Source organism: Lingula anatina, chromosome 5, assembly GCF_051362555.1.
Source record: "Lingula anatina isolate TDL-2025a chromosome 5, LinAna3.0, whole genome shotgun sequence".
Taxonomy (NCBI): Eukaryota; Metazoa; Brachiopoda; class Lingulata; order Lingulida; family Lingulidae; genus Lingula; species Lingula anatina.
Genome location: NC_141771.1, coordinates 23,353,941 through 23,369,166, shown reverse-complemented (window position 1 = coordinate 23,369,166; position 15,226 = coordinate 23,353,941). Strand labels below are relative to the sequence as shown.

Below are 15,226 nucleotides of genomic sequence, written 5' to 3'. Positions count from 1 at the left end.
CTAGTGCGGGGAGTGCGAAGAGAAACGAAGGTTTTATGAAAGAAATTTTAAAAATATCACGCCTTTTGTGTAATATTTGCACGATATTAATACTAAGAAAAATCAAACTGCGCTAAGGGCTATTACGAGATGCATGGTTATTTTACTGACACAATTTGTACTCAACCTCAAGTATATTTTTACAAAAGATTCTGCAAATTACTTTCTCTGAGAATGCAGTTTTGTCGCGTTTTGTGTAAAATGCTTGACTATGCCCTGTCACCATTTCGTCTAGCTAACAGTGGATGTAACTGAAATGAGGATTTTATTTATGGCTAAAACATTACAAAAAAAAAAAAAAAAAAAAAAAAAAAAAAAAAACGCTAACGACTGAAAACAACGCTCTGTAAAACTGTGTGCAAACTTTGATATGTCTACACATCGGAAGAAAAAAATCAAACACCAAAATATGCATCTCAGTGCAAGAAAACTAGAGAGCGCAACCCCCGCAAGGACAAATAATTGCGTATTATAAAGTATCATTAATTAAGTATTAGTATTATAAATTGATTAATACTAAAATATGCACCTGAGCAGAAGAAAACCAGAGAGCGCAACCTCCGCAAGGACATAATTTAGTATTATTCAGTATTCTTAATTAATTAATACTAAATTATTTGTCCTTGCGGAGTTCCATGATCGATTAATTTATTAATTAAATAATAAATAAATGGATCATTACCAAAATCTTCTTCCATTGTCCATTTGTGAGCTATCCTGGAAATTTAATTTTCAAGTAATTAATTAATGGAACACAACCAAAATCCAACCATTTCTTCCTTTGCCCATTTGTGACCTATCCTGTAAATTTCAACAAAATCTGTTAATAGCTAAGTAATAAATAAACTTATTAAACAATTAATTAATAAATGAATTAATGGATCATCACCAAAATATGGTGCAGAGCCTGTTCATTGTGGTTGCTGAGACTCACAACGTAATTCAGCCGTTTGCACCCGTGTCACATTTTTGAGTGCTATGAGATGATACTGTAAACAGTACATCGCCAGCCTTAAATATCGGACACAATTTACCATTCTGTTGGACATAAATCCTATTTTCAAATCATGTATGAGTGTAACACAAGAAAATCGAGATAATTGTTATAGAAATTTTATGAGCCGAGATGGTGTACAGAAGAAACAGGTGGGAAAAAGTCTAGTCCTTTTTAGGTCAATTTTTTCAGTTCATTTTTCAAACACAAATATAGATAAATTTGAACTCTTACATGCCCCGTTATGCTTTTATTTCTATTGATTGCCATATAAAACTATTAAATAATCCTTTCTTTCGTTTCTGATCTTTTTCACATGGAAAAGAGTTCTGAAGAGATGAACTGGTTGTAGGGGTCCATGTTCCTCATTACCCAGCTTCTTTTTAAATTTCCATAATGAATTAATTATGACAGTGGAACGTCAGATTTGAGGAGACATAAAATTACCTTAGAGTTAGCCAACGAAAACGCGGCAAGTTATTGACTGCGGGTGTATTGTAGATTTTCACATTGTATTTCAATGGGCTGGATTAAATGTGATTAAAACTAATAAAAAGACCACAGGTAATTACAAAAGCAATTATTTCAACAGCTTTGACATAGATGAACAAGAATATGTAAAAGACTGTTTGAAAAGTGAAAGTTACAGAAAGTTACAGGGTGGGGGGGGGGGGGGGTATACTACAAAAGTAGCCTACCGAACGATCTACGTAGACCGACATTGATGGTTTCAAGGGGAATGAGCCATTAAATTCTGTGGCCTGTGATATAGGGCCAGGGGTAATCCTAGAGAGGGGTAAGAAACGTCCATTGTTCTCGTTACGTCAGTGAGGCTAACCGAATTCAGGGTATGTACGCACAGACAGAAAACCATGTATTGTGGGAACGTTACTAATGAAGCCACTGGTAGTACTAGTAGATATCAGTCTGTAGTCTAGAACAAGCACCTCGTTGACGAGTGAACAGTTGTCAAACACAAAAGACCCAGGTGTGGTAGATCGACTACTGTTCGCGCGTGCCGCAAAGACCAAGCCTAATTGCCCCTCAAGGTCACAAACTAATATCCGGTGCTGACGGTTAGGCTCGTCATAACCATATAAGTAGCGCGTTTCCACCCCCTGATAGGGCCTACCTGCTGCTGCCATCTTGACTCTGTTTGGGCCGTGACGCTTCACAGAGTCCAACGTTTATATTTCCGCTCTAATAATCACTAATAAACTCTGTTCCGACGATTGAACTGTTCCTTCGCATGTACCACAAACATCATCTTCTTTACGTCCAAAACCGGTTCGCTCGGGCAGAACCTAAAAGACGGAACACCGGAACAACGGAACAGCGGAACAGACTAAAATGCGGAATACAGTAAAAAGCGGAACGTGTATCAAATACATTGTGGAACGAGGAAATATTATTTATTTAGTGGTAAAAGAAAAACAAGACGAATATGAATACATTGAGTTATTATTATTGTTGTAGTTGTCTTCTTTTCCTGCATATAATTAAAGAAAATTTGAACGCCAATATATTATTTCTTGTTTCAATGCGTTATATTGAGTTATTATTATTATTGTTGTTGTCTTTTTCTGCATTCTGTGCAATACATTCTTTCTTCATTCAATGCGTCCTCGTCACTGCGTCCTATACACTGAGGATGATATTCCTCATTGCACCCGTCACAGATGACATAGAGGGTATGTGTATCTGGTAATTTACAATTACAATATAAATTTACCGCGACCGAATTTTTGATAGGATTTTTAATTTTACGTCTGCTTGTTATCGGAAAAAGAGAAAGATGTCGTCTTTCTAAACAAAAAAATAAATGTGAACGCAGTTTTTTACTGTCATACTTCATGTTTGTGGGATCTTTACCATGCGCCAAGGCAACCATATTTGCTATTGCGTACAGACCGCAATCATAGTTGTTGTTTTGTTGCGTTACGTCCAAAACGTTAATTTGTAGAGTTCTTGCAGACGATGGTGCTATTAATGACGCAATGCACATTTGTTCCACAGTTGGAATGTCACTGAAAGAGGAATCGCATATATTAACTGTATCTGGGGCACACCCAATGTTTGATACTGTGAGCCAGTGTGTACCGCGGTCTGGTGTTCGGTTTATAATTTGGATGAATTGATTTTTGTGACGCTTGAAATCTAGCTGTACTGCCAGAGCACATGACTCGAGTCCTTCTAGAAGCGGGAATTGATATTTAATTATATCATGACAAGCGTCGATGATGGTTCCATTTAGCCAACCGCAAGGGTCAGTGATTATGTCGCGGTCTCTGACGTTCAAATTTTCTTTAATAATATTCCTGTCAGCCGGGATCCACACTTCTCTGCTGTAGCTGATGTCCCTTTGAAAACTTTCATCGATGTGTTCCGCGTCCAGAGTTAAGTGTTCCATTCCGTGGTCGATGTCTGTGTGAGTTAAGTGTTCCGTTCCGTGGTCCAGAGTTAATTAAGTGTTCCGTTCCGTGGTCATTGTTCCGTTGTTCCGTGTCCCGAGTTAAGTATTCCGCTCCGTAGCCGTTGTCTCTGTGTTCCGCGTCCAGAGTTAAGTGTTCCGTTCCGTGGGCGATGTCTATGTGTTCCGTTCCGTGGTAGTTGTTCTGTTGTTCCGCGTCTAGAGCTAAGTGTTCCGTTCCGGTGTCACATACATCACCCACCCGAGGTTTTTTCCTTCCAGGCTTTGCTCTTTTCGGCCCTCTTGCGTTTTTCCTGACAGTTGATAAGTTTTTGAGGCCTGATTTCTCTAATGGCAAATTGATGCTCATGGGCACTGCCATAAGGTGCACGCACCCATCTTTCAGTGGACAACTGCATGACGGTGGCTTTTCCATCTGCACCCTTTGCATAAAAGTATGATTTTTTGTATAATGGTTGTTTCCTAGGTAATTTTTTAGAACTGCCGTTTGTCCACCTATGGCCGTCTGCCCTCCAGTCTTCTTTTTCCGCCTCCGAATTGGCTTTGAAAACAAATGTTTGTCCTCCTTTTGGTCGAAACGGAATGACGTCCACTTTCTCAGTGTGATTAAATAGTCGACACACTTTATCTGTTGTTAGCGGGGCGTTTTTTTCAGATATTGTATCAACCATTCTCTGCGCCATCGCGCATCTCTAAGCGTTGCCGCTGCTAGTGCTATTGTAGCATTATGGTGATAGCGATTATGACGTAGACTCCACAGTTTGCAAATAGGAAAACAAACAACAAATATCTCTAATTTTTATTGAAAAGAGAAAAGAAACATAAATAGGCCGTAGTGAGTATTGGTGGGGTGAGATAGAAAACACATCATCCTTTCCTTGTTCGCTGTAATTTAGCCATTTTATACACTCTCAAACGTCTATGACTTATACAATGGTAGGGTTTAATTTGCTACGATAAAAGATTAATCACCATTGAAATAAAAACTAATGTAATTTCAGGAATTTATTGATATAAAACAATGAGCTGACGCATATTTATAATTTTGATATTTTTATTTTGTAAAAATATTTTCTTGTTTACTTGTAATTGTAAATTTATTAATAGTCTAAGTTATCTGTGACGTCACAATTTTCTTTGGTTGTTATTGGAGCGTTTGTTTTCTAAGGCCGTTCCGCACTGTTGGTTCCGCAAGCCAGCAGTCACAACAATTAAACGTTCCGTCTTTTATGCTGTTCCGTTCCTGCGTCGTGTGTTCCACAGTAACAATGTTCCGCATTATAGTCTGTTCCGCTGTTCCGTTGTTCCGCTGTTCCGTGTTTTAGGTTTACTGTCTGATATTTTTTAACCCAGTGTTGTTGTTGTTGCGGTCGTCACCTTGACGCTCACCTTGACTTGTCAGTAAACGAGTGTCGTAAGATAACCAAATGATTATTTTATTATTACGTTTTGAATGCTGCTATCGAATTTGGTGTTTTTAAAATGTGCTTTGGCATAATAGAATGACAGTTATTTTATTATAGTTTTTTCAGGTTGATGCACCCGGTTTATTAATAATAGGACGATTTTACGACACCCGTTCACCGACCAGTCAAGGTAACCCCCGAAGTGTGTAAGCCGTGTCAACATTCTCTTTGGAAAGGTGGACATCTAGCGATCTGTTTATAATTTGCAGTGACTTTTCGACTGGTGTACTCAGGTATTGCTACAAAAAACGCTCTGCTGGTTTTGAAATGAAACCACATGTTGGCCTACAGTCATGAGAAGTACGCTACTAATAAGATTATGGATCGGTGTGGCGATAGGGGGCATTATGGTATTGTTAATAACAATGCATAAGAAAACAACGTCCCAGCTCCTAAGTCTCCCCGGAGGACCAAGCCACGTCGTGGATGAAGGGGCGCCGGCAGGTACTAGTGCTAGCGGGTCTAACTCCAATATCCCAGGTGTCTGGAACTCTGTTCCGACGCTTGAACTGTTCCTTCGCATGTACCACAAACATCATCATCTTTACGAGAAGATCTTCAAACCCAGCTTGATGCTTTTCTGGCCGCGTCATATTCGTGTGATGGTTATCTTAGACAATGAATCGAAAGAGGACCATGCGTTGGAAGCAACGATAAGAGACAGCCCGCCTTTTCCGAAGGTTTTCTTTGAAGACCCCTACCCAGAAATATACAACCATCGAGGGCCAAGCCGTATGCAGCGGTCGATGTTTTATCCCGAAAATTACACCAAGGCCGAGTACGTTGGCTACGTGGATACAGACACTCTGTTCGTTACGGTTGTTACGCCGGAAGACCTTTTCAGAGACGGCAAACCTATCGTGGTCGGCGTCGTTGGCCAGTTTCTGACGAAAGAATGGGGAATGACAACAATGAAGCATTACAATTTATTCGGGACTGGAGAAGTCATGAAATGCATGTCATACTTTCCTGTCATCATAAAAGTAAAACATGTTGTTGAATGTCGCCATTACTTGGAGCGGTTACATAAGAAATCTTTCGATGCAATCATTAAAGAAATATCAGTCGACAATCTCTTTTCTCAATTCAGCATAATGTGTCAATGTATATACACTCTCCATCGCAAGGAATACATCTTTCGCATCCAAATGCGCCCAAACGGAGACTTCAAAACCGAACTCCCCGGGAGAGCACCTCTCAAAACTTACAAAGAAAATTTTACGACGGAGGAACTATCCCCCATCGCTAGAACTTCAATGCATTGGAAATATCAGACAGTACCCAAACAGGAACTGTTGAAAACACCGTACGACAGGGAAACTTACTACCCTCAAGCTCTTCTGATGGGGATTTGCTATTCCGGTGGCTTCGAAATGTGCCCGAATCACTGTAGATTTTTCAGTAGGAGCGTCATTCAAAGAGACCTGTTTAATTTTGAGTTCACCGACTGGACCTGGCACCCGGGCTGTATGAAGGCTCAAGAAAGACACTACCAGGATGTGAACCGATTGTTGTCGTATTACAAATCGCATGGATTCCCCATATTTGGCGAGAAAAATACCACCGTGGCATGTGATCGAATTTATAAAATGCTTCAGGTCGATAAAAAGTATTCACTGATTACACCAACGTAGGCATGGCTTTTCAAAGTTTTAATATTAGTATGGGTATCTCTGATATGATGATGAAAGTACAACAAGACGTATTTTTTTAAACAATTTTTTAAAGACGCATATCTTTTATATTTTTTACTGTCTGATATTTTTTAACCCAGTGTTGTTGCTGTATGAGATTATTTCTTTCTTTGTATTTTCAATATAATTTTTGGTAGTGTTCATATTAATTTAATTTACTTACTGTAAGACGCGTTGAGATTTGTGGAAATTTTTTGTGGAAAAATTTATATTACTACTGTCATGTTGAGTACTGCATTGGGTTAGATGGTAAAGTCTATACAGCTTTCCATACAACTTTATTTTTTATCTACTTTATTTATTGATCTGTTTGCTAGCTTTATGTACTTGATTTAATTTTTTTGCCTTCTGTAGTTACATAGTATGGAAGCAATGTTTTCGTCTGTCATTTGTTTGTTTAAAAACTTCGTTCACTGCTTGTATTGAGGGCCATGTGCAACATGTTTCACGTTCTTTAAATATAGTTTTTATTATTATAATTATTACTTTCGGGATATACACGATAGTGTGAATACATTTTTAGTGTTAACAGCTGCTGACTTTATCCCCCCCCCCCTCCCACCCTTAGCTGAACTGACAGCATTATAGAAAGCTAAAGGTAGGATACCATCTTTTTAGAAATGAATATGTATCTTGGACAGTTCGTATCAGACCGGTGTAGGGTAACTTGTGATTATTTAAGGATTATCTTGTGCTACGGCACTTAAACATAATAATAACACATTGTTTAGTAGTAAAGCATAAGTTGAACTGTTTATTTCCTGAAACGAGTCATTTTTCCCACAAAATTATATCGAGTCATTTTGCCCCTTTGCGACCGCGCCATACTTACGGAGGATGTTTTACATAGAGAAGCCCATTGAATTAAGACATCCAAAAGTTGAATGGGGTATATATATATATATTGATGCTTACTTAGGTATGTGATCTTATAGTGGTCACTTCTATCGCTTCTGATAGCTTGGGTATTTTCACCTCACAGAAAACTACAAAAATATAACTGAAATAAAATATGTATATTGTACAAGTAGGAACAAGCTGGAAGTAAGTTAGTCTGAAAACAGTGGGATATATCAATGAACTTTATAATTATAACTTAATTGACCAATGGCGCGTGAGTGACTTGGGTTCTTAGGGTCGATGCCCACCCAAGTTCTCTGAGTATATACTAATGCCAAGTAGTTCTATGTATGTGTGTGAGTGAAACTGGGCGGTAAAATTTTAATTTAAAATTTAAAAAGTAAAATTCCTACTGTTTGTGCCTTGATCATAGCGTGGCTATCACTAAATTTAGTTATATTATAACTTATAAGATGCGTATACTGAGACGCCATTTCGTCAACGAAGGGCTCCGACGTGATTCCAAATCCGAGTGAAGTCTTTCACTTCACGTGCACAGAAAAGCATAACAAACAACCTCACATCTTCAGTTAAAAACGAAATTTTACTTTATACTGTACACTATTCACATTTTATTCTATTTATGTAAATGGGATCAATATGTGTGCAACAGTAACTCCAAGTAATTTACATGCATCGAAAGGTTCACTATATAATCGGGGCTTAAGTAAGATCAGCTGTGCTACATTTAACATTTTATGGGCACATTTGGGATGAAGATAGCCAAGGCATGTCACTTGATTCACGTATTTTGATCTATTTTAAGCATACTCTGTGTGAAAGAACCAAAAGGGTTATCAGTTAACTCGGCTTACTTTCATCTTGAGAGTTCAATCCCTTTGATACAGTAATAATAAAATTGTACAACTACTACGATCAAAATTGTCGATGTTGATTGCTGTCTGTCATGTTGGATATCCCGCGTTTTTCGGGAAGTCAACAGTCAACATGGCCCGCAACATGTCATGGTGAGGTAGATATATATATATATACTGCGGTGTCCTGGTGCCTGGAAGTTAAACTGGAGACATGCCCCCTCGCCCTCTAAAAAATTTTGAAATGTATTCCGTTTTTAAAGCCCCTTTCACACTAGACGGCGTCCTTTCTGCGTCCTTTGTGGACTATGTAACTGGCATCGATATGGTCGTAGAGAAGAGGCATAAGCATCGCTTTGGCTGCAGATTGAATCCTCATTGATCGATCAGTTGTCGGCACAGAAGTAATGGTTTTATTTGCTCTCAAACGGGGCCGTTCTAACGGAAGCAGAAAGGACGCCGTCCAGTGTAAAGGGGGCTGTAGTACTACATGGACTCTCAGCATTGAGCTGGTCTCTTGTTACCTCTCTCTCTCGTCTCCCCCGTAGATGTTCCACGCAATCGTGCGCTCACACAAACACAGGATCTTTCGCGTCATTTTTGCCTCATTCTGACGCCGACTGAGGGAAAAGTAAGAAACTCCTTTTGGACTGGAAGAAAGCGCAACAGCAATCTTTATACCAATTGCATGCTTCGTGATTTTGGTAATGATGTATTTACTGTTCTCATAAATGAACTGAGCCAGAGGATTGTATGCTCAAGCTAATCGTGTGTGTATCTGGTGGCATATTTTTAATTTTGCTGGTCTTTTTTTGCTCAATGGAAATGACAGTGGAACGTCAGATTTGAGGAGCGTATGCTCTAAACTTGAATAAATGGTATATAATATAGATCGACATTTTGTACTTTCTGTACCGCACGTCAAATTAGGTATGGTAAATGGAATTTAAAAAATATTTAAAATGGTTTACAGCTGTGAGATGATCATATGTAAACAAAAACACATGCCATGTCATGGAACTCGAGTTAGGACACAATTTTTGACCAATAGTGTACATGTCTACATACACACACAAGAATCCAGTATGAAAAGCGTTTCAATGGAAAATTGATAAATCAATATACAAAGCAAAAAAAATAAATAAAATAAAAATAAATAACTTGGGTAGCCATGCTCATTTCATCACAGTCTAAGGGTTATGTATAAGACCAAATTTATTGACAAATTTGAGACACTTGTTAATCCATTCCCTAAGCTTTTAAAACAAAAAACCCTGAAAGAGCATTTTAATAGACATATTCTGTAAGATGGACACAAAATTGTCAACAAAACATACATCTTTATCATTAGTGTTTGAATATTTTATATAAAATCAACAAAATTATCATAAATCATTTGCGCCTCTGTGCGGCAGTGAGATCTACAATTACATGTATATTCACCTTCTTCTCCATCAGAAAACTATTCACTGTACCCAGAAGTTCCTGAATATTGACCATGTTATGGCTTTACTTATGATATAAATGAAATCAATGTTTGTCATGTTCAATATGCAGTGTTTACACTATAGGATTATCATATTCTCACTGCTGTTTGGTAATTACCAATAAGGATTTACATGTATAATACATTCTAACAATACAAAACTCCACAAATTTATGTACAATCACAAACAACTGATAAATGAATTACACATACCAATGCAATCAGGTCTTTGAACCTTAGGAATTATATGCACTGCTGCTCGCCTTTGGACAATCTTAAATTTAAACTTCTGAATATCTACAGAGACAGTCAAATAAAGAGCTTTGTCTATCTATGTCTATTTTCTCCAATTTAATGTACTCACACAGACAGCCAAAATCCTGAAAACGCTCACATACATGTGGTACGATAGGTACCTGTGCTTGCAATAAATGGTACATCCATTTATATATATATTTCTACCTCCGATTCTTATAGCCAGTAAGATATAAACTATCCCATTTGTGGTTTTCTGTACTTTAAATATACCATGTTCATCAGGGGAAAATGGAGAACTATCTGGTTTCTAGTCAAAATCATATTATACTCATAATGAATTAATTATTACAACAGCTGCATTGACACCAGACTCTTCTCTTTTCAGAGAATAGGATATTACAATTTTCAAACTAAATGACCAACCATTTCAAACTTGCATTTTATCTAAATCTTGTTTACATATTCAAAATACGTGCGCCCTTTTTGATCTGTATCTAAACCAAACACTTCAATGTAAAATGACTTCCTTTAAGTTTGTAAACAGACAACGTTTAATTTAATGCCCTGTTTGCTTACAAATAAACTTTTGAACTGTGTTACTATTAAGTTCTTCTTTAAAATATCACACTGCAGATTAAATAACCAATAAATCTTACCAAAAACCAGACAAAAAGACTAAAGCATGACTGCCACTCACCTAATTTACCTGGAATATTTTATTTTACAGACCAGCATATATAATATGTACTGCTGTATTGTATATCCTTGAGGCTTTGCAGGTATTGTGTACTTTTATATACATAATGACATATACAGTAGTCACATTTTGCTTTCAATGTCTTCAGCACTACCATCAGAATGTAGTTGAAAATGTCACTTCTGCACTTTTTTTTTCTTTTGTACAAAATAACCTTATGCACTTATATACATTTTTCTGAACCAGTTTTAATGGTCATCCTCTTTGCATATGCATATTAGCTGAAAACTAACATTCCTAATAAATAAATAAATAAATAAATAAAATAAAAATAAAAGCCATATGTTTTCAACTCTCTTTTACAATTTCGTCATTCCTTCAGGGTTCTTTTACCTCCTTTCCCTTACAGAAAAGGATGTCTTATTCTGCCACGTTTCATTTGTTATTTTTGTCATCTTCCTCATTCATCGTTTTTCTCCTCGTCCTGGTCCCCTGTGGCCTCCTCATCCTCCTGGAGCATGGCATCCTCATCTATTTCTTCTTTTTCGTCCTCCTCCTCCTCAGCTGCCTCCTCACCATTGGTGTCCTCCTCAGCCACATCCTCACCTGAAAGTCACAACAGGGGCTACCTTCACAAAAGAACTAGAAGGCGCACAATGAGTGTTAGGCCTCTACAGAGGAAAAAAACAACAACAAAATTTCATTTTTTCTCCTTAATAACCAATGGACCTCACATGCAAAATTGTTGATAAAATTATTACTCAGTTTTTGAGTTAATTTTTTTTTTTTTTGTTTGTTTGTTTTTGGGTCACATTCATGATAGAGACAGATAAAGGCGAGTTTCTTGACACCTTCCTCAGAAATCAGTTTGCAGGTGTTACTGTTTCCTCTACCCGCAGTTAGCGTCCCCTCCCCCCAACTCTCCTATTTTTTTGCTATTGGGTGAACTATCATAGTAACTGAAATCAGCCGAAAACTATGGTCTGCGTCGTGCTTTATTCCATGTAGAGTCACAACATGCAGGAAAACGCAGGGCAGACAGAATGTGGCACAACATACAATTTTCTGCTCAAGCAATGGTTAAGTCTAATTAAAGTACTCATAGCAATTTTTTTACCTAATACTGAGTGCATAAAAACAGCAGATCAAATTCTTATACAAAGTCCAATTTAAAGTTCAGGTTCATTTACCTTCTTTCCTTGACTCCTTTTTCTCTTTGCTATTCCCAGCCTGTGTATATGAAAACACCATTATTTACTCTCTCTCAAATCATATTTACAAATAAAGGAATAAATATAAACATTGTAATTCATGCATCAGCATGTACTGCCAAAAATGTATAGTCTGATTTGTATATATATAATGATGTATGTGCACAATATGATAAAAGACTACACCAGGATCTTAACATCATGACAATATTTACAAGAGCCTTTATATTCTTGAACAGCACAACAAACATCATTCAAATCAAAATCACTGAGAGCAATTTTCCAAGTCTTGCTGATACTAAACCAACTGGAAAAATATCATATCTTTGTTATTATGAAAATCAAATCCCTTCACAACTTCAGCTTCATAAATCACTTCTCAGTCAACCAATCAGTTATTTGAGCAATTGTTCAAATGATAAATAACAAACTAACAAGGTACTTTGAAATTCTTTTTTTAAACATCAAATTCATGTGAACTGCTCTAAATGAGAAATATAAAAATACACAAACCTCTGTTGTTTCTGTGCCGTTGGTGTCGGCCTCTGCTGCTTTCTTTATGGCACTCTGGAATGTTTAGAGTCGATAAATTAAACCCACTGATTGGTAGCGATTTGTCTTCACCAAAGCAAGTTATTACCAAGATCAAGCTTTAAACAATTTAGTACCATTTTCAGTCCTGTACTCTTACTGATAACACTGTTTTCTTTCAAATTGCCTATACCATTTATAACGATAAGTAAATAAAGTTTACCTAGAATATTAAAGTCAAATGTTTCTAATAAACGCAAATATTTCTAATTCTTCGAAATGTCAAATCTATCCAAAATGCATAAAAACCGTGTATGTATTTCAGTTGTAGCGCTCTAGATCTGCATATGGCAAAGTTTTACCTGTTCTTGGATTGGTGGTACAAATATGGACATGTTGGGTTCGGTTTGGCAGTGGTTACATAACTCCCAGCTAGTGGGGAACACTTTCTTACAGGTAGCACATGACACCACAGCTGGTTCACCATCTGAGGGAAAAAAAAAGCATATCTTTTGAAATAATGGCCCAATCCTTCGAACTCGACCTGTATTTTATGAATATTCATCAGTTCCATGAGTTTGAAGACAAAAGCCGAAATGTTCTTCCACTGATCGTGTTATCACTGAAAGTGCATGGCAACAACGACAACATCAACATCTGTATCTGCACATAAAAAACATCAATGAAAAGCAGGAATTCCAAAAACCCTGACAATATTTCAGAAAAAGAAAATAAATAATTAAGAATGTTAAAATATTATACTAAAACAGTACAAACATCACTACCAGACCCAAGAAAAGTAACTCTGAGAACAAAGAACTCATCCAAAATGGCATGAGAGGTTTCGTGTTTAAAATTTCCCAAAGTTCACTTGTCCATGTTTTCACCAATAGAAGGAAAACCATACGGTCAGGGTTTCCAAGCTTGAAGGGATAACAACTCTTTGTATGAGATTCAAAAATTCCACATTCAATAAATTTTTAACAAGATGTTAACAAGACGTGAAAATGTAATAAATTGTATTTTACCACCAAAATTGCAGTTAATCGTTATATCTGGCTATCACGAGACGGTGGAATGTCATTGATTGCTACCCTCTGTAATAATCTCTGAACAGATTATTACTAAAACATACTCTTAAAAAAAATTAGATTACATTTAAAGTCTCTGTATGGGAAAATTACCTTTCCTTCAAGATAATTCACTTTATGGCACTTTTCCAGCCAAAAAGAAGAGTTGTTATCCCTTTGAGATATGTAGCCGAAATAAGTGGTCCCCTGAAAATCCTATCCAGTACTTATCAATTTCTTTTCTTACCAGGTCTCTTGCATTTACACAGGAACTTCAGTTGACATGTCCGCCGTTTGTGGAGTGCCAGCTCCTCAAAGTCTGTGAAGATCCACTTGCAGTTCCCACAAATCAAGATGTCTGGACTGTCTGAAGAAAAAATACAGAACGGATCACAAGTGTAGAACAAAAAATTGACAGACGATCAGAGCAAAGCAGATATTTTTTAAAAAGACAATTAACACAAAAATCTTTTTAAAAATTCTGCCTGAAAATGTTACAGAAATCTGCATCAAATCTATACCATGAAATATTACTATTTAAAATTATGTAGGAAGAGTTCATACAACGTGATATGAGTAGCAAGAAAAGATTAAACTTAATGGTTTCTAAAAAAGACTTAACAAATATGAGGCATTAAGTTCACAGCCTCCATCCCTCAACCACTTGCTACATGAACTCATTAACACTAAGAAAAAAGGTCAAGTCTCACAGGTTCCCCAATAAACCACATGTTTAACCTCTGTAAAAACATTTTGTTTTACCAGCCTAACATGAAATGAATAACATTATCTGGACACTTAGACCCCCCCCCCCCCCCCCCAAACACAGACACACACACTACACACACATCTTCCTACCATATTTCTGCACTGGTCCTTTGGGCTGTGTGCTGGCAGGCTTCCCGCCCCTGCCCTTGGGGATATTGCTGACCAGTGACACCAGGTTTCTCTTGTTAATGGACCCCATGGGGTGGGCCATCCCTGGACGCTGTTTTTTCATGGGAGGGCCTCCTCCTCCTCCACCCCCTCCCATTGGCCCCCGTCCTGGCCCTCCTTGGCCCCCACCCTGAGACCTGAAGCACAAATGTTGATAACATTTTTAATTTTTTTAAATTTTACATTGAAATAAAAAAAAAGAAAAATAAAAAAAGGACTGGGTGACTGCATCACAATGGATCATGGTCTTCACTTTCAGAAAAAAAATTCTTGGTCTGCTTTTAGTCCAAGAGCCTGCTTCACAAAGTCTGAGAGCTTTTAGCCTTAGCTTAGACTGCTTAACTTGGATAATCAAACGTGTGGAGTCTAGTTTGCAATAGTGGTGTTAGAGCATTTCACAACTGGCTCCCCATAAATGTATTAAATATATCCACATGGACTAATATCACCCCCATGAGCATTAATCATTGTTAAGGCAATTTCAATCCTCTCTGGGGACTTGGTTAAAAACAAAGGTTGATTCGCCGTCAAGATGGCAGGATCACGTTCTTCGCAAGCCGTGAACATTTTAGTGATTTTAGTGGTTTTATTGCTACAGTTTACGCCCAGATATGATTCTGATGTATTATTAACTTACAGTGACAATTTTGGACATGTGTTTGTGGAATGCCATACGAGTTTGGGTGAGAATTTCGGAC

The 15,226-nt window shown here is 37.4% G+C and overlaps 2 protein-coding genes across 2 annotated transcripts; one reads left to right on the top strand and one right to left on the bottom strand.

Moving 5' to 3' along the window:
* Positions 1-4,574: 4,574 nt before the first annotated feature.
* On the top strand, positions 4,575-7,368 carry LOC147761930 (uncharacterized). Its single transcript, XM_087012858.1, has 2 exons — positions 4,575-4,789; positions 4,997-7,368. The coding sequence occupies exon 2, from the start codon at positions 5,224-5,226 to the stop codon at positions 6,562-6,564; it is 1,341 nt and encodes a 446-aa protein (XP_086868984.1). The 5' UTR covers positions 4,575-4,789; positions 4,997-5,223; the 3' UTR covers positions 6,565-7,368.
* Positions 7,369-8,049: 681 nt separating this feature from the next.
* LOC147761929 (uncharacterized) lies at positions 8,050-14,643 on the bottom strand. The gene is made up of 6 exons (XM_087012864.1): positions 14,451-14,643; positions 13,840-13,959; positions 12,885-13,009; positions 12,505-12,558; positions 11,971-12,010; positions 8,050-11,386 (listed from the first exon to the last, which is right to left on the bottom strand). The coding sequence occupies exons 1-6, from the start codon at positions 14,623-14,625 to the stop codon at positions 11,241-11,243; spliced, it is 660 nt and encodes a 219-aa protein (XP_086868990.1). The 5' UTR covers positions 14,626-14,643; the 3' UTR covers positions 8,050-11,240.
* Between the last annotated feature and the right edge of the window lie 583 nt (positions 14,644-15,226).

Coding starts and splice junctions, on each gene's coding strand:
- LOC147761930 (XM_087012858.1), top strand. CDS start 5,224: ATGAGAAGTACGCTACTAATAAGATTATGGATCGGTGTGGCGATAGGG.
- LOC147761929 (XM_087012864.1), bottom strand. CDS start 14,625: ATGGGAGGGGGTGGAGGAGGAGGAGGCCCTCCCATGAAAAAACAGCGT. Junction 13,960..14,450: donor AGGACCAGTGCAGAAATATG/GTAGGAAGATGT, acceptor TTTTTTCTTCAG/ACAGTCCAGACATCTTGATT. Junction 11,387..11,970: donor AAAGGAGTCAAGGAAAGAAG/GTAAATGAACCT, acceptor TGTGACTTTCAG/GTGAGGATGTGGCTGAGGAG.